Raw genomic sequence first — 17,617 nt, forward strand, 5'->3', positions numbered from 1 at the left:
GATTCTGGGAGATGTAGTTCAAACAGTACATGCAGTGGACTTTTGGGTTTGATTCAAGGATCTCCTGTGGATACCAAAATCTGTGGATGCTCAAGTTCCATTAAATACAATGGGATAATAAAACATTGTCTGTATTTAAAATGGAACCTTGTTTTTGGAAATGTCTTTTTGGGTATCTTGAATCCATGGATGGTTGAATCTGTGGATGCAAAATCTGTGGACATGGAGGACTGGTTGTATCTGCTAAATCCGTTCCAGATAACCTGCAGAGTAGAACAAACACTAATGCTTCTTCCTTCCCCGCCTTTCTCCTCTTCTTTTTATTTCAATTTCCCCTTCCCTCTTTGTTTCTCTTCTCCCCATCCCTGCCCTCAAAAATCATTACATTAAAAATTACATTAAAAATAAGCACATACAGTTGGAAAATATGAAGCTGATATGGATTGGCTGCGAACAGACATAATTGTGAACTTGTATTTGAATGCTAAATAAATGGTCAAGATAAAAACCAAAGCAATTTCTAGCTTCTCATGTTTACTAGTGAGTCTTTATTTATTAGGTAAATATTTCCTCCATAATACAATTTCACAAGCAAATACAACATTTAAATATACCACAGAACAATAAACACAGCATCAAAAATGGGTCTATCAGCAGTTCTTAGGTACAGTGGCATTAAAAAACAACAATAACTCCATGTTCAAAGGTTTCCACTGGATACCAGTTGCTTGATCATAAGCACTGTGCAATTGGTAAGATCAGTCCTACCATATGTTTATTTAGTCCTGGCATCAAGTCTAACCAGTTGGGTTAAAAAGGTGAGCATGTCTCCTCATGAGAAAGGGCACTGAGCCTCCATACCAGAGACAGTAGTACAGGTGTTCTTGAAAAAATCTGTGTAGGACCTTGAAAATTTAAAGAACAATCAGGTGATTGTTAATACCTAGAGTATTAACCTAAAGTATTGTTAATACCCAGAGTCTCTCTCTCTGGATTTTCTTCACAAACGAAGATTCAGGAAGGACTCATCCGCGCTTTCTACAAGCGCGTTGATGACTAAAAAGGCCAATCCAAGATAAACAAGTCCGGTTGCTGAAAGCACAGCAGAAAGTCTCCTTGGGTGATGTTTCCAGGTTGTGGTTCTTTCTGTGTTGTCGTTTCTCTTCGAGACTCACTTGGCGTGAGCTTTCAAAAAAGTCTGCAGCATCGTGGATAGTGTGTCTCCATGCCTCCCGATGCGAGGCCAGGGTGGACCATTGTTGGTGATCAATTTGGCCGAGCCTGAGATGTTGTTTCAGGGAGTCCTTATGTCTCTTCTTTGGGGCGCCCCTCTTACACTGACCTGTGGCGAGTTCACCATAGAATACTATTTTTGGGAGATGATGGTCCTTCATCCTAGAAACATGTCCTGCCCAGTGCAGCTGCGTCCTCAATAGCATGGCCTCAATGCTAGTGATCCCTGCTTGATCAAGGACAGCAACATTTGTCATTTGTGTAAACAGCGCTGATGAAAACATTTGAGGAGTCATAGGTGTTGGCGATAGGTGACCCATGTTTCAGACCCATAGAGGAGAATAGACAGTACAATGGCTCTATACACACTGATTTTTGTGCTTTGCCTAGAGTACCTAATTGCTAATACCTAGAGTAGATTTTCTGCCCTACTGACTGAAGCTGCCAGCTGCTGTTGACCGAATAGCAACACAATATACTTGTAGCGATGTAATACCATTTCAACTGGCATGACTCCATCCTATGGAATCCTGTGATTTGTAGTATTTTTCATTTTGCAGTATTTAGAAAACTCTAATCAGCCTCAGAGTTCAGCAATAGCAAACCTTCTCTGATAAAATTTGCCAAGAAAACCTGATGATAGAGTCGCATTAGGGTTGCCATAGGTTGGAAACAACTTGAAAGGGCAGTAACAACAATGGAGAACTTTAGTGCTTTAGTTCAGAGGGATGTGGGGAAGAATATTCTTTTGCAGAGATTTCTACACAGAATGCCTTTCCAAACTGAAGATCCCAGGATGCTTTAGGATAAAACCTTGGCAGTTACAATGGCATCATACTACTATATTTGAGTAGTGTAAATGTACGCACAGTATTTCATGCAACATTCTAATGCTCCTGGTTTAAGAGCCAGAGCACCAACCTGGGAAGTCTGGCCATTCAGTGCCAGATTTGGACACTGTGTGTTGTCACAAGTTGGTGATCTTCATTTTTTCCTCCAGTTGCACATGTGCAGTTGATCCATCTCCCTGTAAAAGACTTAGAGGAAGATTAGGAAGAGGGAAAAGGGGAGCTGAGAAGAGAAAGGAGTGCTTCTTCAAGCCCAAATGTCTGTTACAAGTGGCAAGGACATTCCAGTGGCAGCTTCAGAAAACTTTGTGGATGGTTCTATGAGTAATTATTAATTTAAAGTCTGACATGCATGTTTCTTTCAAAGTTTGAATAAAGAAATAAGAGAAACACAGTGTCCCTGTGCATAGATGGAAAAACATGTAGACTCCTGCTGCAGTTTAGTACACAAAGAAAACTTGGGTCCAAAACACACTGCAGAAATAATTCAGTTTGAGACTGCTTTAACTGCCCTGGCTCAGTGCTAGGGAATCCTGGGAATGGTAATTTATTGTGGCGTCAGAGCTTTGTGACAGGGATGTCTCACAAAACTACAGCTCCCACAATTTCCTAGTATGTAGCCACAGCAGTTAAAGTGGTCTCAAAACTGGATTATTTCTGCAGTGTGCTTTGGACCTTAGACATGTCTATTTTGAAATAAGTTGAGTTTGGGGCATCTTGTGCTGCATCCATACTGCAGAAAAAATCCACTTTCACACCATTTTAACTGCCATGGCCCAGTGCTATGGAATTTTGGAAACTGTAGTTTGCTGTGGCACCAGAGCTTTCTGGTAGAGAAGGCTAAACGTCTCACAAAACTACAGTTCCCATAATTCCTTAGCACTGAGCCATGGCAATTAAGGTGGTGTCAAACTGGACTGTTTCTACAGTGTGTTTTGGACCTTTCAGTTAAAGAAGTAGATACACTCCTGGGCTTTACTTCTTTAAGTGATTCCATAGGCTGGAGCTACAGTACTCACTGTGGTGTCAAACTGCATTATTTCTATAGTGTAGATGCACCCTGCTGAACTAGCTTTTTCTTCCTTGGACAGATCTACTCTGTCCATCTGTTAACAAGGAAATGCTTTTTTTTTTTAATAAAAGAGTTGAGCTACACTATAGAAACAATGCAGTTTGACACCCCTTTAAGTGCTGTAGCTTCAGCCTATAGAATCCTGGGATTTGTAGTTTTACAAGGGCTTTCCCCTTCCCTGCCCCAGAGAAAAGCTCCATCCTACGGAATCCCAGGATTTGTAGTTTTGTGGGGCACCAGCCTTCTTGGGCAGTGAAGGCTACAGACCTTGGAGGGAAAAAACCTACAGATCACAGGATACCATCGGATGGAGCCAGAGCACATAAAGCGGTGCCAAACTTCATTATTTCCACAGTGCAGACGCACCCTTTTGTTTCAACTCTCCACCTCTGTATCCCAGCAGTTTCTGAAAAGAGGAAATGATGTCATTTAACAGCGTCGGATCATTTTCAAAGGAAATTTCCAGGAATGCTAAGGATTGAGGGCAAGAATGTCCTCTTTTCCCTCCAAGTTTAATTCTAAAACAAAGGAATTCAGCTCTAAAAATTTAATTTTAAAACAGGGAGAGAGAAAAGAGAAGGGAAGGGAAGAGACCTGAGCAAAATGATCAGCATCACTGTTTCAGCTCTAACCTTTTGCAACAGTTTCAATAGGAAACTCCTTGCAGAAAAGTGAAACAGAGTAAACCAGCCCTTGCTCTGTTGCCAGTAGAAGGGAGGGACTTCAGTGACGTCATCAAAAACGTACCGTGACGTGAGTGAAGCCATTCCCTTTTGCTGGCAAGCAACATTGCATTCCCTTGGCAAAGGAAAAAAGATGAGGCGTTGCAAGCAGCCTTTGCACAGCTGAACGTAAGTCTTTAGGCATGGCAATACTTTTGGGATCTCCATGCCTCTCTGCTTAAATTATGCAAGCTTTAATGGATATGGGATGTCAGCAGACTCCTTTTTCTTTCTTAACGTCTTCAACTTGCCCTGGGATTGCAGTATTAAATCCATTGTACAACGAAGAGCTGTAGACATTCAAGTCTGAATGTAGTCCTTGAGCATGTGCAGAGTGCTCTCCAAAATCATATACATGTGGGAATAGGCTCACCAACTGAAAGGTCCTTCACTCTTCTGGGTAGCTGTAAAAAAATGATGCACAGAGAGAAAAAAAAGGGTTTTTTAAGAAACAGATCAAACAGTGATCAGAATGGAGGCTGCAGCCAAGAAATCGGAAAAAGACTAGGATTGGGAAAGGCAGCTCTGAAAGAACTAGACAAGGTCTTAAAGTGTAAATGCTAGACAAAGACTAGCCAAGAACTAGACAAGATGCTAAGAAGTAAAAGACTAGACAAGATGTTAAAGAATAAATGCTAGACAAAGACTAGGCAAATGTAAATGCTAGACAAAGACTTAGACAATGACTAGACAAGAACTAGACAAGATCCTAAGAAGTAAAAGACTGGACAAGAGCCTAAAGAGTAAAAGCTAGACAAAGACTAGACAAGATCCTAAAGAGCAAAAGACTGGACAAGATCCTAAAGAGTAAATGATGAAGAGTAAAGGCTTAATGCCGAACATAAAGAAAACAAAAATAATGACCACAGAGGACCTATGTACATTCAAACTAGACAATGAGGAAATCTTAATAGTAAAAGGGTTACCATACGTTGGCTCAAAACATCGATCAGAAAGGAGACTGCAGCCAAGAAATCAGAAGAAGGCTAGGAATGGGGAGGGCAGCTATGAAAGAACTAGAAAAGATCCCAAAGTGTAAAGATACAATGGAACCTAGCCTTACGTGGAGGATCCGTTCTGGACCCCCCACGTAAGGTGAATTCTGCCTATGCTTGAGCCCCATTCAAGTGAATGGGGCTTGTGCGTGCGGTGGTGCATGGGCGTGCCACGGGTGCATGCTCCATTCATCTGAATGGGATGTGCCGCCCCGTGCGCTCCCGCCGAGCACGCTTAAATCCACGTATAGTGCGCCCCTCGTATAACACGGGCGCACTGGTATATATAAAAAGGTAAAGTTAGTCCCTTGACATGAATGTCTAGTTATAACTGACTGTAGGGGCCTGTGCTTATCTCTGTTACTAAGCCAAAGAGCCAGTGTTGTCCAGAGATGAATCTGGTGGTCATGTGGCCAGCATGACTCCACCAAATGCTGTTACCCTCCCACCAAAGTGATACCTATCTGTCAACTTGCATTTGCATGCTTCCGAACTGCTAGGCTGGCAGAAGCTAGGACCTAGTGACAGGAGCTCACCCCATCATGCAGCACTCAGGCCTTGAACTGCCATCCTTTCGATCTTCCCATTGTCAGAATTGACATCTTAACCACTAAGCCACCACATCCCTAAAGATGTACAACTGAACACTAAAGTTAGAATCATCCAAGCCATTCTGTTCCCTATTACCATGTATGGATGTGAGAACTGGACAATGAAGGAAGTGGATAAAAAGAAAATCAACTCATTTGAGATGTGGTGCTAGAGAAAAGTGCTGAAATCCTAGAACGGTTCAAGCTTGAAATTTCCCTGGAAGCCAAGATGGTTAAGTTGAGGTTGTCCTACTTTGGCCACATCATGAGAAGGCAGAGCTCATTGGAAAAGACAGTACAGTTATCCCTCCATATTTACGGCTTTGATATTTGTGGATTTGATTATTCACGGATTTGATTAATATGTTCTCTCTAGGAATATCTAGGTCCTCCAGTGAAACTCTATGGTCAACTTTAACTAAAAGTTGCACTGAAGGATCTCTACTAGGCCTTTGTAGCTCCTCCAGCACCATTCTATGGTCAGTATAGGTTGGACATTGACCACAGGGTTGCACCGGACCTAGAGAGTCCTAGAGAGGTATCCTCTCAGGTAAAAACATGGTGTTTTTGTTATTTGTGGTTTTTCCATATTCACGGGGGTTTTGTGCCCCTTACTCTAGCGAATATGGTGGGATGACTGTAATGCTAGGAAAGGTAGAAGGTAGCAGAAAGAGAGGAAGACCACAAGCCAGATAGATAGACTCAATTGGGGAGATCACAGGCATGAATCTACAAGACTTAAGCAGAGTGGGGGAGGACAATGGGTCTTGGAGATGTCTCATCCACAGGGTCACCATGAGTCAAGGTTGACTTGAAGGCAGTTACCAACAACAATTGTAATATAGTTATTTTAAAAAGATGTTGTTTTGAAAAAGAAAGCAAAATAGAGTGTTATGTGAGAGAAACATGCTGCTCTCCTTGGGGACACTTCTTTATACATTTTAAAACAAACAAACAAAAAAAAAATTAAATAAGCTTTAATATATTTTTTCCTCCTTCACAAGAAAAAGGTACCGTATATACTCAACTATAAGTCGAAAAATTTATGCCCCAAAATGGACTCCAAAATCATGAGTAGACTTATATATGGGGCAATAAATTAATGCTTATAAATTTCATGAAAGAAGAAGTGCCCACCTTCCTCTGTAGCCTTGTAACGGCTCACTGTTTGAAGCCCAGTGCGCTCTCCTCCCTCTGTGTGTGTTGTTGTTTTCCCGCTCAGCCTTCCCGCTTAGCCAGAGCTAACAAGCTGCTGTTGTGAAAAGGGACACAAACACACAGAAAGTATTCCCTGGCTTGTACCTCATTTTGCCTGGAAATCCTGGGGGTGAAAGGAAGAGAGAGAGTGGGGTCTGTCCTCCTTTTTGCAAGCTATGAGCCTTGGGAGTGCTGGTATGAAAGGCAGAGAGAGAGAGAGAAAGGTCTGTCCTCCTTTTTGCAAGCCCTCATCTTTGGAGATGCTTTTGGCAAGGGGAAGAGTGTGTATGTGAGTGCGTGCGTGCGTGCCGAGGTTTGTTTCCCCTTTTCCATGCCAAGACTGATGCTTGGGAGAGGCCCAGAGAGGGAGATAAAAAGAAGGAAGTGGTGCTTTGTTTCCTCCTTTAGATCTTTTGTAATATCCTCCAGTGTTTGACTCTCGACTTATCCACGGGTCCTATGAAAAACCATGATATTGGATCCAAAAACTGCCCTCGACTTATACATGAGTATATACGGTACACACTTTATAGGAAGTTTTGGGGAAGAGAAAACTTCATTCATTTCCTAGACTGGGACACACCCTGGGCATTAAAAATTAAATCCATATTTGGTCACTTTTCAACTAAGAGTTGGCAACAGTTATCAGAGGATTTGTGGTGGGTATCGCAGACTGTTAAAAAGACAAAGAAATAAGTCCTAGAGTAAATCAGTCTTAAACTCTCCCTAGAAGCCAAGATGACTAAACCAAGACTATCAGACTTTGGCCATATCATAAGAAGGCATGACTCACTTACTTTGGTAAGGTAAAAGGCAGTAGGAAAAGAGGAAGACTGCATTACAGATAAGTAAACTGATGCGTACAACTCTGTAGACCAGTGTTCAATTCTTGGCTCAGCCTTGGAAACCCACTGTGTGACCCTGAACAAGTCCCATCCTCTCAATCTCAGAAGATGGCAAACTGTCTTTGAACAAATCTTGCCAAGAAAACCTAACGTTCGTCTTAGGGTCACCATAAGTCAGAAATGGCTTGAAGGCACACAACAACAGCAGCAACAACAACAACACTCAGTCAGTGAAGCCACAGCCCTGTGTCTGCAAGACCTGAGCCAGTTGATATCAGGGTGACTTGGAGGTCTCTCATTCACAGGGCAACATAAGTCAGAGTTGCACTGACAACTGTAAACAGAACAACTAACCTAACCTGCCTTCTGTCTTTTAGAGGAATAATACTATGAATGGATGGAAATATGTTGGGGATATATTTAGGAAGACAGTCCAATCCTTCAGAAAAGTTGGGAGATGCTAGAATGGCCAGAATGGTGTAGTGGTTTGAGTGTTGGATTAGGATTTCAGGAGACTAGGGTTTGAATTTCTGCTTGGCTATGAAATCCACTGGGTGGCCTTGGGCAAGTCATACTCTCTCAGCCTCAGGGGAAGGCAAGGACAAATGCACTCTGAATAAATTCTGCCAAGAACCCCCTGTGATTGGTTTGTCATAGGGTTGCCATAAGTCATAAATGATTTGAAGGCACCCAACATCAACATCAACAAAAGACTGGCCACAAAAAGACAGTTATTTTGGATATCTAAATTTTATTTTTAAATGTTTGGCAGACATTTTTAGTTAATTGCAATGCTAGAAATTATGGGACTGAAGGAAATTTTATGGCGAGCGTAATCCCTGGTTGAGAAATCCAACAATAACTGGGAGTCAAGTTTGGGCACCGCTGTTTTGAAATATTTGTTAAACATGTGTTTGTTGTATGAAGAATTTTTGATGCTTGTTTTATTTATTTTTAAATAAGATTTACAACTTTAACAGTAATTTACATAGCTGCTGTCACATTTGAATAACCTACTTCATGACTGAGAATTTATCCACATTGCACAGTTACAGCAGTTTGAAACCTTTTTAATTGCCATAGTTCTGTATTATGGAATCCTGGGATTTGTAGTCTGAGCTACTTAGAATTCTCTAGTGCTCTCTTCTGAATTATACCATTTACAAGACTACAAATGGATGGAGCCATGATATACAAAGTGACACTAAAACTATATAATTGTGTAGTATAAACATACCAGTATTAGACTGCTTTTATTGCCTTCTGGTAGTAAGGTTAGGAATCCTAGAGCCCTTACTGCTTCTTTTGTGACCACCACAACTTTCCTGAAGCTCCCTCCCCCAGAAAATAATTGGTTTTAAACTGCTAACTCCTATTCATGGAGTGGCAATTGTGCATTAAAACAAATTGTAGGACTCTCCAACCTAGCTTACACAGGTACCATCCTCATTTTCCAAGTGCTCTGCAAGCAACCAGTTCAGATTTCTGGTAAGAATAATTTGTTGGATATGGAGGTTAGTATGAGAAAGGTGGACCTACCAGGTTTGGCAAGTGATTTCCATGTCAGCAGCCACTATTTTGTTGATAATATTAAGCATCTTATATAGTTTCTTTAAAGTTCTGACTGAAACCTGGAGAAGATTCACTACTCCACTGAAACCTGGAGCAGATTCACTACTCCACTGATGTGGAACCTTTCACTGGGTCCTGTCCACTTACGGCTCTTGCCCTACGCACATTACTGACTTGTGCCTGGTCTGATGCTGGCTTTGGCTTTGTCCACTGCTGGCCAGTGCTCCCCAATAGATGAATCTTGAAACAGAATAAAAAGTTCACTATTCTGGTTAAATTGTACATGCTTTCGATCTGTTTTTCTTGCAAACTTTTACTTATTTACTTTTTTACATTAATTGTGTGTTTTAGTTCAGATGTAATTTACCACATTAATAAATTAGGATTGGTAGAAGATTAGAAATACTTTTAATTAGCAATTAATTAATTTATTGATTGACTTTATCCAGCTGCTAGGAAATTATGGATGTAGTCCTCATTTTCATGCACAGTTCCCCATCCAGCATGGAAGCATGGATCTGTATAAATGCATTGAAGCATGGATCTACACTAAGGATGAGTGTCCATGGAGGGCTCACTAGTCACACCCACCCCATTTTACACCCCCAGACCTTTGCAAGCTGCACCCACCCCTTTTTACAAAACCTGAAGTGGCCACTGAAAACTCTTCTAGATCCCTAAAAGCAGCTCCCCAAATACCCTTAAAATTGCATCTTTTGAGACATCCAGTGGCCTGACTCCTCATGTGGGGCTTTTGGTGAACCATCTACAGACACAATTCCCATTGTTGTTCTGCACCTACAATGTTTCTTAGGTAGATCTATGCCTTTTTATGTGATAATGCTTCTGTATGACATGGAGCTGTGATGAGAAGGATATTTTACTTAAGTTTGTTATTATGTCCTGTACTGGAGACTCAGTGTGTTTAACTTAAAAATTCACATTATCCACTTATTTTCAGGTGTTGTTTACCAGGATGTTTTCCTCCTAGGTGGCAAGAATCTTGAAAAATGTCATTACAATTAGGGATGCTGCCAGGATGGGAACTGTATCTTTACATCTTCCTTTCTTTTGGCTTTCATTTTTATTCTTTCTATGAAGTCTTCCAGACCTCTCGAGGTAAGTCTCTTTTGCAGCCACTTTCTCTTTGGGTACTGATTATTTTTTTGGCTTTTGTAGTTTTCAGTGTATTGACTTAAATAGTATGTCTTAATGGGGTTCTTTCTAACAGGCCCCAGCAGGGCATCCCACAGAGGCTTTTTGCCTGAAGCTTGCAGGTACCCTTTCTTTGTGTGAGCTGAAAGCTGCAGAGGGGATGTGGAAGGTACAAGCTGTGCTTCTCCTTTTAATGAAAATGTAATTCCAGGTTTCTACATTAGCTTAGTGAGAAACTACTAGAAGTAGAAACTTGGCATTTACTTTTTCTTTTTTAATAAGAAGAGAAACTAAACACCCCTGAAGGTTGGCTTACTAATGGTTTCAAGAGAATAACAATAAAAATTTGTTTTTGTGTGTAATGGAAAGCTCAGAATGTACATGCCTTAACAGTATTTCTGAGTAATGCCATTAAGGGCACAAAATGAAATTCAGCAGTGTCTGTCTACCAGCAGAAGGGGCATAGATGGCGGAACACATCCCCCTTTGCTCTCTCAAATTTGCTCCACATTGTTTGGGGACTCTCTGAAGCAGATTTGAGGGCTGCAGGAAGAAAGGAAGAGTTATTGCGTGAGTGGAAGTCTGTTCATACCCAAGAGTTTAAAAAGTTAGGATATTCCGAACTAAGGGCCCAAACAGAATTGATCTCAGATTTCTTTTTAAATGTTAATGTAATCATGGAGAGACTCTGAATTCTTTTTCTCACATCTTTTCCCAATATAATTCCTTTTCCCACGGAAATACACAAATAGTTAACAGCAGGGACAGCCAGCATGGCATAGTGGTTTGAGTATTGCACTAGGATTCCAGGAGACCTAAGCTCAAAACTCCCACTTGGCCATGAAAACCCACTGGGTGGCCTTGGACAAGTCACAAGTCACAATCTCAGCCTCAGAGGAAAGCAGTGGAAACCCCACTGAAAAAAATCTTGCCAAGAAAACTGTGATAGGGTCACCATAAGTCAGAAACAACTTGGAGGCACACAACAAAAACAACAGGTTAATGTCAAAATAGTTGAAGATTTTGTATACTTTGGCTTAGTAATAAATCAAAATGAGGAGTGTTGTCAAAAATCAGAAGACTTGGGAGGGCAGTCAAGAAGGAACTAGATAAGGTCCTCAATTGTAAAGATATATTGAGATCAGAATAATTCAAACCATACTATTCTTAGTCTCTTCAAAAGGTGAACAGGGAAGAAATGTGATATGAATAAAATCAGCTCAATTGAACTGTGGTGCTGGAGGAGAGTTCTACGGATAATACGGACTGTTCAAAAGACAAATAAATAGGTTGGACAGCAAACTAAGCTTAAACTTGTCAAAGAAGCCAAAATGACTAAACTGAGGGTATAATACTTTGGACATGTGTCTCATTGGAAAAAGCAATAATAGTATAGCTGAAGCTTATGGGAGAAATGGAAGACCACGTTACAGATGGATTGACTCTGAAAAGGAAGCCATGGCTCTGAGTTTACATCATCAAGGTCATTTGAGGACCAGAGCTATTGCAAATCTCTCATTTGTAGGGTCACCATAAGTCAAAGCTGACTTGATGACAAAAAGCAACAATTAATTGAGCCAGTTACAGGCAAGATATGACACCCTTGTTATGAGAACTTCACTGGGGTGGTCAGGCAGAATTCAAAGGGCTAGTTATGACCCATAAAGTCCCACCCAGTTTGGGGCTAGGCCATCTGAAAGGACGTGTTCTCCCATACAATCCTGCTTGAGCATAGATCTCTCAGATCTTCACGGGAGGACTCTTGCCTTTGAAGCTATTGCCTTTGGAGACATATTTGGTAGATGATGTTGGTCTACAACCTGTTCTTCAAACTCAATCCGAGAAACATATAAGCTGTTTTTATATGATATGAACCTTAAATAAGGGATGGAGAACTTTTGATGTTCTTGAATTGTAATTCCCAGATTCGCTCACTATTTGGAATGAGTCCCAAATGCATGTCACAGACAGTATTGCTCAGTATCACCTGCTGGGAAGTGTGAGACTCATGTCCTGCCCCTTGGCTTCTCATAGGATATCACTGGTTGGGCACAGTGTGAAATGAATGCTGGATCAGATAGGCCTTTGGGCTGATCTAATGTTCTTATAACACAGTGTGCTCACCTCTGCCTTAGATAAGCATAATTGTTAAAATGTTTCTTTTCTCATCCACTTTCTCAGAGGCCTTTTTATCAGGGCTGGGGAGTAGGCGTAGGCATAAGGAGAAAGAGGTTTTTACAGGAGTAGGAATAAGGAGCAACAAAATATATTTGTTACTCCTTATTCCTGCTATTATATTGTACACGCAAACACACAGAAAAAAACAATTTTATTATATTGCACTGGGGGGACTGGGACTGGGAGGCAAAGAGAGACACACCCACCCACCCCACACCCACCCTCCCACACACCCCAGCCTTGGGGGAGTAGGAGTAAGGAGTAAAAGAGTAAGAGGTTTTTACAGGAGTAGGAGTAACATTAAGAAAAAATGTCTTACTCTGGAGTAGGACAAGGAGTAACCTCCAAAATCACCACTCCCCAAACCTGTTTTTTATGCATTTATTTACTCTGATAAGATGTTCCTTTATGATTTAGTTAACTGTTCTGCAAAAGCTTAGGACATAATAAATGTAAGGTGCTACAAAACTCTTGGTGAGTTTCATAGTGGTTATTGCTTTACTTCAATGATTTTTAAAGAATTACTTCGTTGTTTACCAGTTCATTGCCCAGAATTCCTGGAAGAACTGAATGGGCCATTTACTGTCCACTTTGCTGTTAAAAACCACAATTTACAGGGGACTCAGTGGACCTATGTTCCCTGTTTAATTTCCACCCATTGGAACCTCATGCAGCCCAATAGATGAGTCACACAGCTTTGCTTTTAAATGTTGTCCTCCTCCTCATGTTGTCTGTAGCAGAGGTTGGGGAATCTAGGCACAATGGTATGGAATAAAGACAAACTTGTATGAGGAACTTATGAAGGGATTACCAGCTTTCCAGTTAGCTTCATCTGAAATCTTGCATTTTCCATGATAGGGCTAGCTAGACAGTCAGAGGTGAGGGGCTTCAATGTGTAGCTGAGCTGATGAGGATGGGAAGAAGGTTTGAGATTTGGTAGGTACTGGGAAACATTTTGGAAGAAGCCAAGCATATACAGAAAGAAAAGAGCACCACTAAAAAGAAAATGGCTTTAACTTGTTAGTGCTAAATACAGTGGTGCCTCGGGTTACGAAATTAATTCGTTCCGCGGCTAATTTCGTAACCCGAAAAAACCTTCGTAACCCGAATTGCCATAGGCGCTAATGGGGAAAAAAGCCGCGGCTCTGCCGCGGCTCCATTTAAACAGCGCCAGGGTTTTTTCGTAACCCGAAAAAACCTTCGTAACCCGAAACAATAAATCCCTATGGGATTTATTCGTATCCCGAAAAATTCGTAACCTGGGTAATTCGTATCCCGAGGTACCACTGTATAGAAAAAAAAAATAACAAAGCAAATTTGAAGCTGAACTTTAGGGAAAAGTTAACAGGAGCTTGGCAGTCTCTTTATAAAAAGATGCAAAGGAATCACGTAGCACTCCTGAGAATGAGAGAAAGAAATTTGCAGCCTTCATAGACTAACTGTGTTTCATTCGATGCATGGAGTAAAGCCTCCCTGGACAGACATTTATATCAACAGATGGGAGTGAGAGTGTGAATATTAATAGAAATGCAAAACAAGGTATAATAATGGGTATAGTAATGCAGGTGCTGTGATGGGGTTACAAGTTTAGTTTCAACAATGGTCATAAAGAGTAAATAGAGGACAAAGGTGGAAGATGGAATCTACAACTCAAAATGAGAGGTAAACATATGAAAGGACAGAAAAGGACTTACTGAGAGTGGTGTAAAGTAATGTATTTTGGGGCAATAAACTGAAATACTAAAATAAAATAAATCCTAAGCTGTGGAAAAAAAGATTCTACTTTTAAAGAAAGGGGTAAAAGAGGGCAGCCTGGACACATAGTAGGGTTGCCTGGGGGCGGAGCGACCACAAACCCTGCAACTCTACCATGTGGCGTAAGCACTGCGCGTCGTCTGCACAGCACCGCACATCGCTTACATCGCACTAAGAACCCAGAAATTCCAGGTTCTTTTTGCTCTGCAGTGATTGTGTGCCATTTGGGGGCTGTCCGTGAGGAGCAAAAACGGGTGCTGGAAGACCACTGTTTCTTGGCGGTCTGTCCCATGTCAGAATTATATAAAACTGTCAGTATTATGGTGCAATGCCTTCACAGAACTCTATAGTGATTGCATTTCTCCTGTCATAATGCCTTCCAACAAATATGTGGTGTATATTCACTATATTATGTACAGTTGTGGTTGCTACTTCTTGAAAAGGAGCCCTGGTGGCGCAGTGGTTAAATGCCTGTACTGCAGCCATTCACTCGAAACCACAAGGTTGCGAGTTCAAGACCAGCAAAAAGGGGCCAAGCTCGACTCAGGCTTGCATCCTTCCGAGGTCGCTAAAATGAGTACCCAGACTGTTGGGGGCAAATTAGCTTACTTGCTAATTAGCTTACTTGCTGTTCACCACTATGATCTTTGGAATAGCGGTATATAAATAAAACAAATTATTATTATTATTATTATTATTAAAAAGGAGAGAGGTGGAGAAGGTGAAGAAAAAGGCTTTATAAAAGGCTTGTCTCTGTTACTGAGAACAGGTGCTTTACACAAAGGTTCTTCCTTTTACAGCAAAACTAGTCCTGCAGTATAACCTTAGTGCTGCTCTATTCCAGACCTTAGCTGTCTCAGAAAGCATCCGCACTGCAGAAATAATCCAGTGTGACACCACCTTAACTGCTGTGGCTCAGTGATATGGAATTGTGGGAACTGTAGTTTTGGGAGACATTGAGCCTTCTCTGCTAGAGAGCTCTGGTGCCACAACTGATAACAGTTCCCAGAATTCCATAGCATTGCGCCATGGCAGTTACAGTGCTGTCAAACTGGATTATTTCTGCAATGCGGATGCAGCCTCAGTGAATTACTTGTAGTCCATGGGCTAGATATGATCCCGGCAGCCACAAGGTTCTCCCAGGGTCCTTTCCCCCTACAAATACTTTATAGGGAGGGTGTGGTACACTTTCTCCACATCTTTGCTCTATAGAAAGTGATCTGGAAGTTGATGTGGGTGTTTGTGGGGTAGGATGGGGTAGTAGGAACAGAAGAGGTAGTAGGAACTTTCCACAGTCTCCCAGAAAGTCAGTAATCGCAACAGTTGCCCATCCTGACCTAAACACATACACTAATATAAGATTTGAGCATTCCAGTTGAAATCCTGCCTTGTGTACATTCAATTTTCTGCACCCCTCAGCCACTTTTAAACAAGCTTTTTTAAACAGTTAAAATGTGATGATTTTGGCTACATATGATACGTTATCATTATCTGTTGTAAAAACATTTTTATTTGGACTCATAATTTAACAGTCTGATCGTTAACTGTCTTGTTGGAATAAATTGCCATGTTCTTTTTTTTCCACAAGAGGGAGGTAGCAAAACAGACTTTAAAAATGTTGGCAATGCAACAACCAATGTATAACAGGTGAAACAATAAGGAGATTGAATTAACCGAACATCTTAACATTTTACTGTTTTTTGTCCTGCAGTTGTTGTTGCCACATTTAATGTTTATAAATGCAAATAAAATAAAGGCTTGGCTGAGAAATATGCTGTAAATCCTTGATTTTTAACATTCAAATGTGCCTAATGGGTATGCACATTTAGGATTTTTTTTTTCAAATGGTGTAAATTCAAACCTTGGGAATTTTGAGAGACTTTTTGTGGCTAGCTGAAACCCACACATACCCCCTCAATGTAATATAAAGAAAGTGAAAACAAGATTTTATTAAGGAATGTGCCTTAAAAAATATGTGTTCAGCGTGGTCAGACATCTTTCTTTACCAGGACATGCCCTATATTTCAACCTTTTGTCCAGGAGGATTTCCAAAATGTCCTCCATTTTGAGCATGGCTAAAAGGCCCATTGAGTAGTACCACGTTTGCTGTTCCCCTTTGAGGAATGCACCTACTTGGCAGCTTTTTCTTGCTGCAAATAGAAGCAAAAGATGGATAGAATGGGATAAATAATAATAAAATAAAAAGAATAAAAGAATAACAAAATACTGTCTATGTCATAAAGCTGTAGGTAAACTATATGAAATGAATTTAGGTTTATATTAGCTTTTTTGCTTTTGATTTGTAATGCCTTAAATTTTTCTTGAATGTCCTACATTTTGCGGTGCCTTGTCCTCCTTTAAGGTTATGATATCTGATCATCCTGTACATGGTTAGTAATTAAAGTAGGTGGTAAATGTCTCTGGTAACATAAGAGATCTTTTTGCTGTTGCCATATGGAAAATTCTTGAAATATGTACCATTTATATTGTAATGCTGTTAAAAAAAAGTTCTAATGATATTTACTGGAGCAATATGCCAGGTTGAGGATCTGATAATGTGTACCCAGAGGTGGTTTTAGTAGTTTCTTCCTCTGAAATATAGCCCACAGCACCTGGTATTCGTTGGTGATCTCCCCTCTGAGTATCAACCAGGTCTGTTCTTGCTTGCCTGAAATATGACCTACAGCACAGGAGACTCAGAAGTCATAAATGAAATTGTTGTGAGACTGGTTTCTAATATTTATTCTTCCAGATAGCTGGCTATGCCTGCTTTATTATGGCCCCATCCTTTTAAGCATTATCCTTCTATATGATCTAGCATTTCTGTTCGATGGAACTTATCCAAAATGTCAATTTAAGCTATTCCAAGAGGTATAGCTTTAAAAGATACAACATTTCCCAGCAGTGTGGAATCCAAATTTTTGATGTAGATATAGAAATAAACATATTCTTGTTGACAAATATTTGACGTTAGAGGGACCAAAACATTTCAAAATTCAGATCATATTAGCCAGTTCTAATTATTAAATGAGGTGAACATTATTGTGCCATTAGAAACAAATACAGAGGAATGTTTGTGCCTATGTGCTTTCAAGTAGCCAGTCAACATATGGGACCCCATCGATTGGCAGCTTGGCAAGGAATACTCGGAAGTGATTTTGCCAGTTTCTTTCTCTGAAATATAGTGTACAGTGCCTGGTATTCATTGGTGAATTCCCATCCAAATTATAACCAGGGCTGACTTTGTTTAGCTTCCAAGATCAGGCAGGATCTGGTGCCTTTAGGATATTTAGGAATATGTAAGCTTTATTTTGTAAGTAAATGTACCAGAAAGCATGTTGCGCTCTGTCAGGAGAATGAGGCTGAAGCCTCGGCAGATGTTGAGAGATGGCAGTAAGGTGCTGGAGGTGAGAGACAAAGAATCCTGTAAGAATTTAAAGACATAGTTCCAAAAC

The 17,617-nt window shown here is 40.7% G+C and overlaps 1 protein-coding gene across 4 annotated transcripts in view; it reads left to right on the forward strand.

Annotated features, from left to right (window-relative positions):
* Positions 1-3,914: 3,914 nt before the first annotated feature.
* Positions 3,915-17,617, forward strand: part of HHAT (hedgehog acyltransferase) — a 316,462-nt gene continuing 302,759 nt past the window's right edge. For 3 of the 4 annotated variants that reach the window (XM_042446144.1, XM_042446146.1, XM_042446147.1), the window contains exons 1-2: positions 3,922-4,004; positions 10,036-10,193. In XM_042446144.1, coding sequence (XP_042302078.1) covers positions 10,085-10,193 — 109 coding nt within the window. In that variant the 5' untranslated portion in view covers positions 3,922-4,004; positions 10,036-10,084. Of the gene's footprint in view, positions 4,005-10,035; positions 10,194-17,617 lie in introns of all 4 variants that reach the window. The other variant, XM_042446145.1, reaches the window with a different exon arrangement.

The sequence above is a fragment of the Sceloporus undulatus genome, chromosome 1, assembly GCF_019175285.1.
Source record: "Sceloporus undulatus isolate JIND9_A2432 ecotype Alabama chromosome 1, SceUnd_v1.1, whole genome shotgun sequence".
Lineage (NCBI taxonomy): Eukaryota > Metazoa > Chordata > Lepidosauria > Squamata > Phrynosomatidae > Sceloporus > Sceloporus undulatus.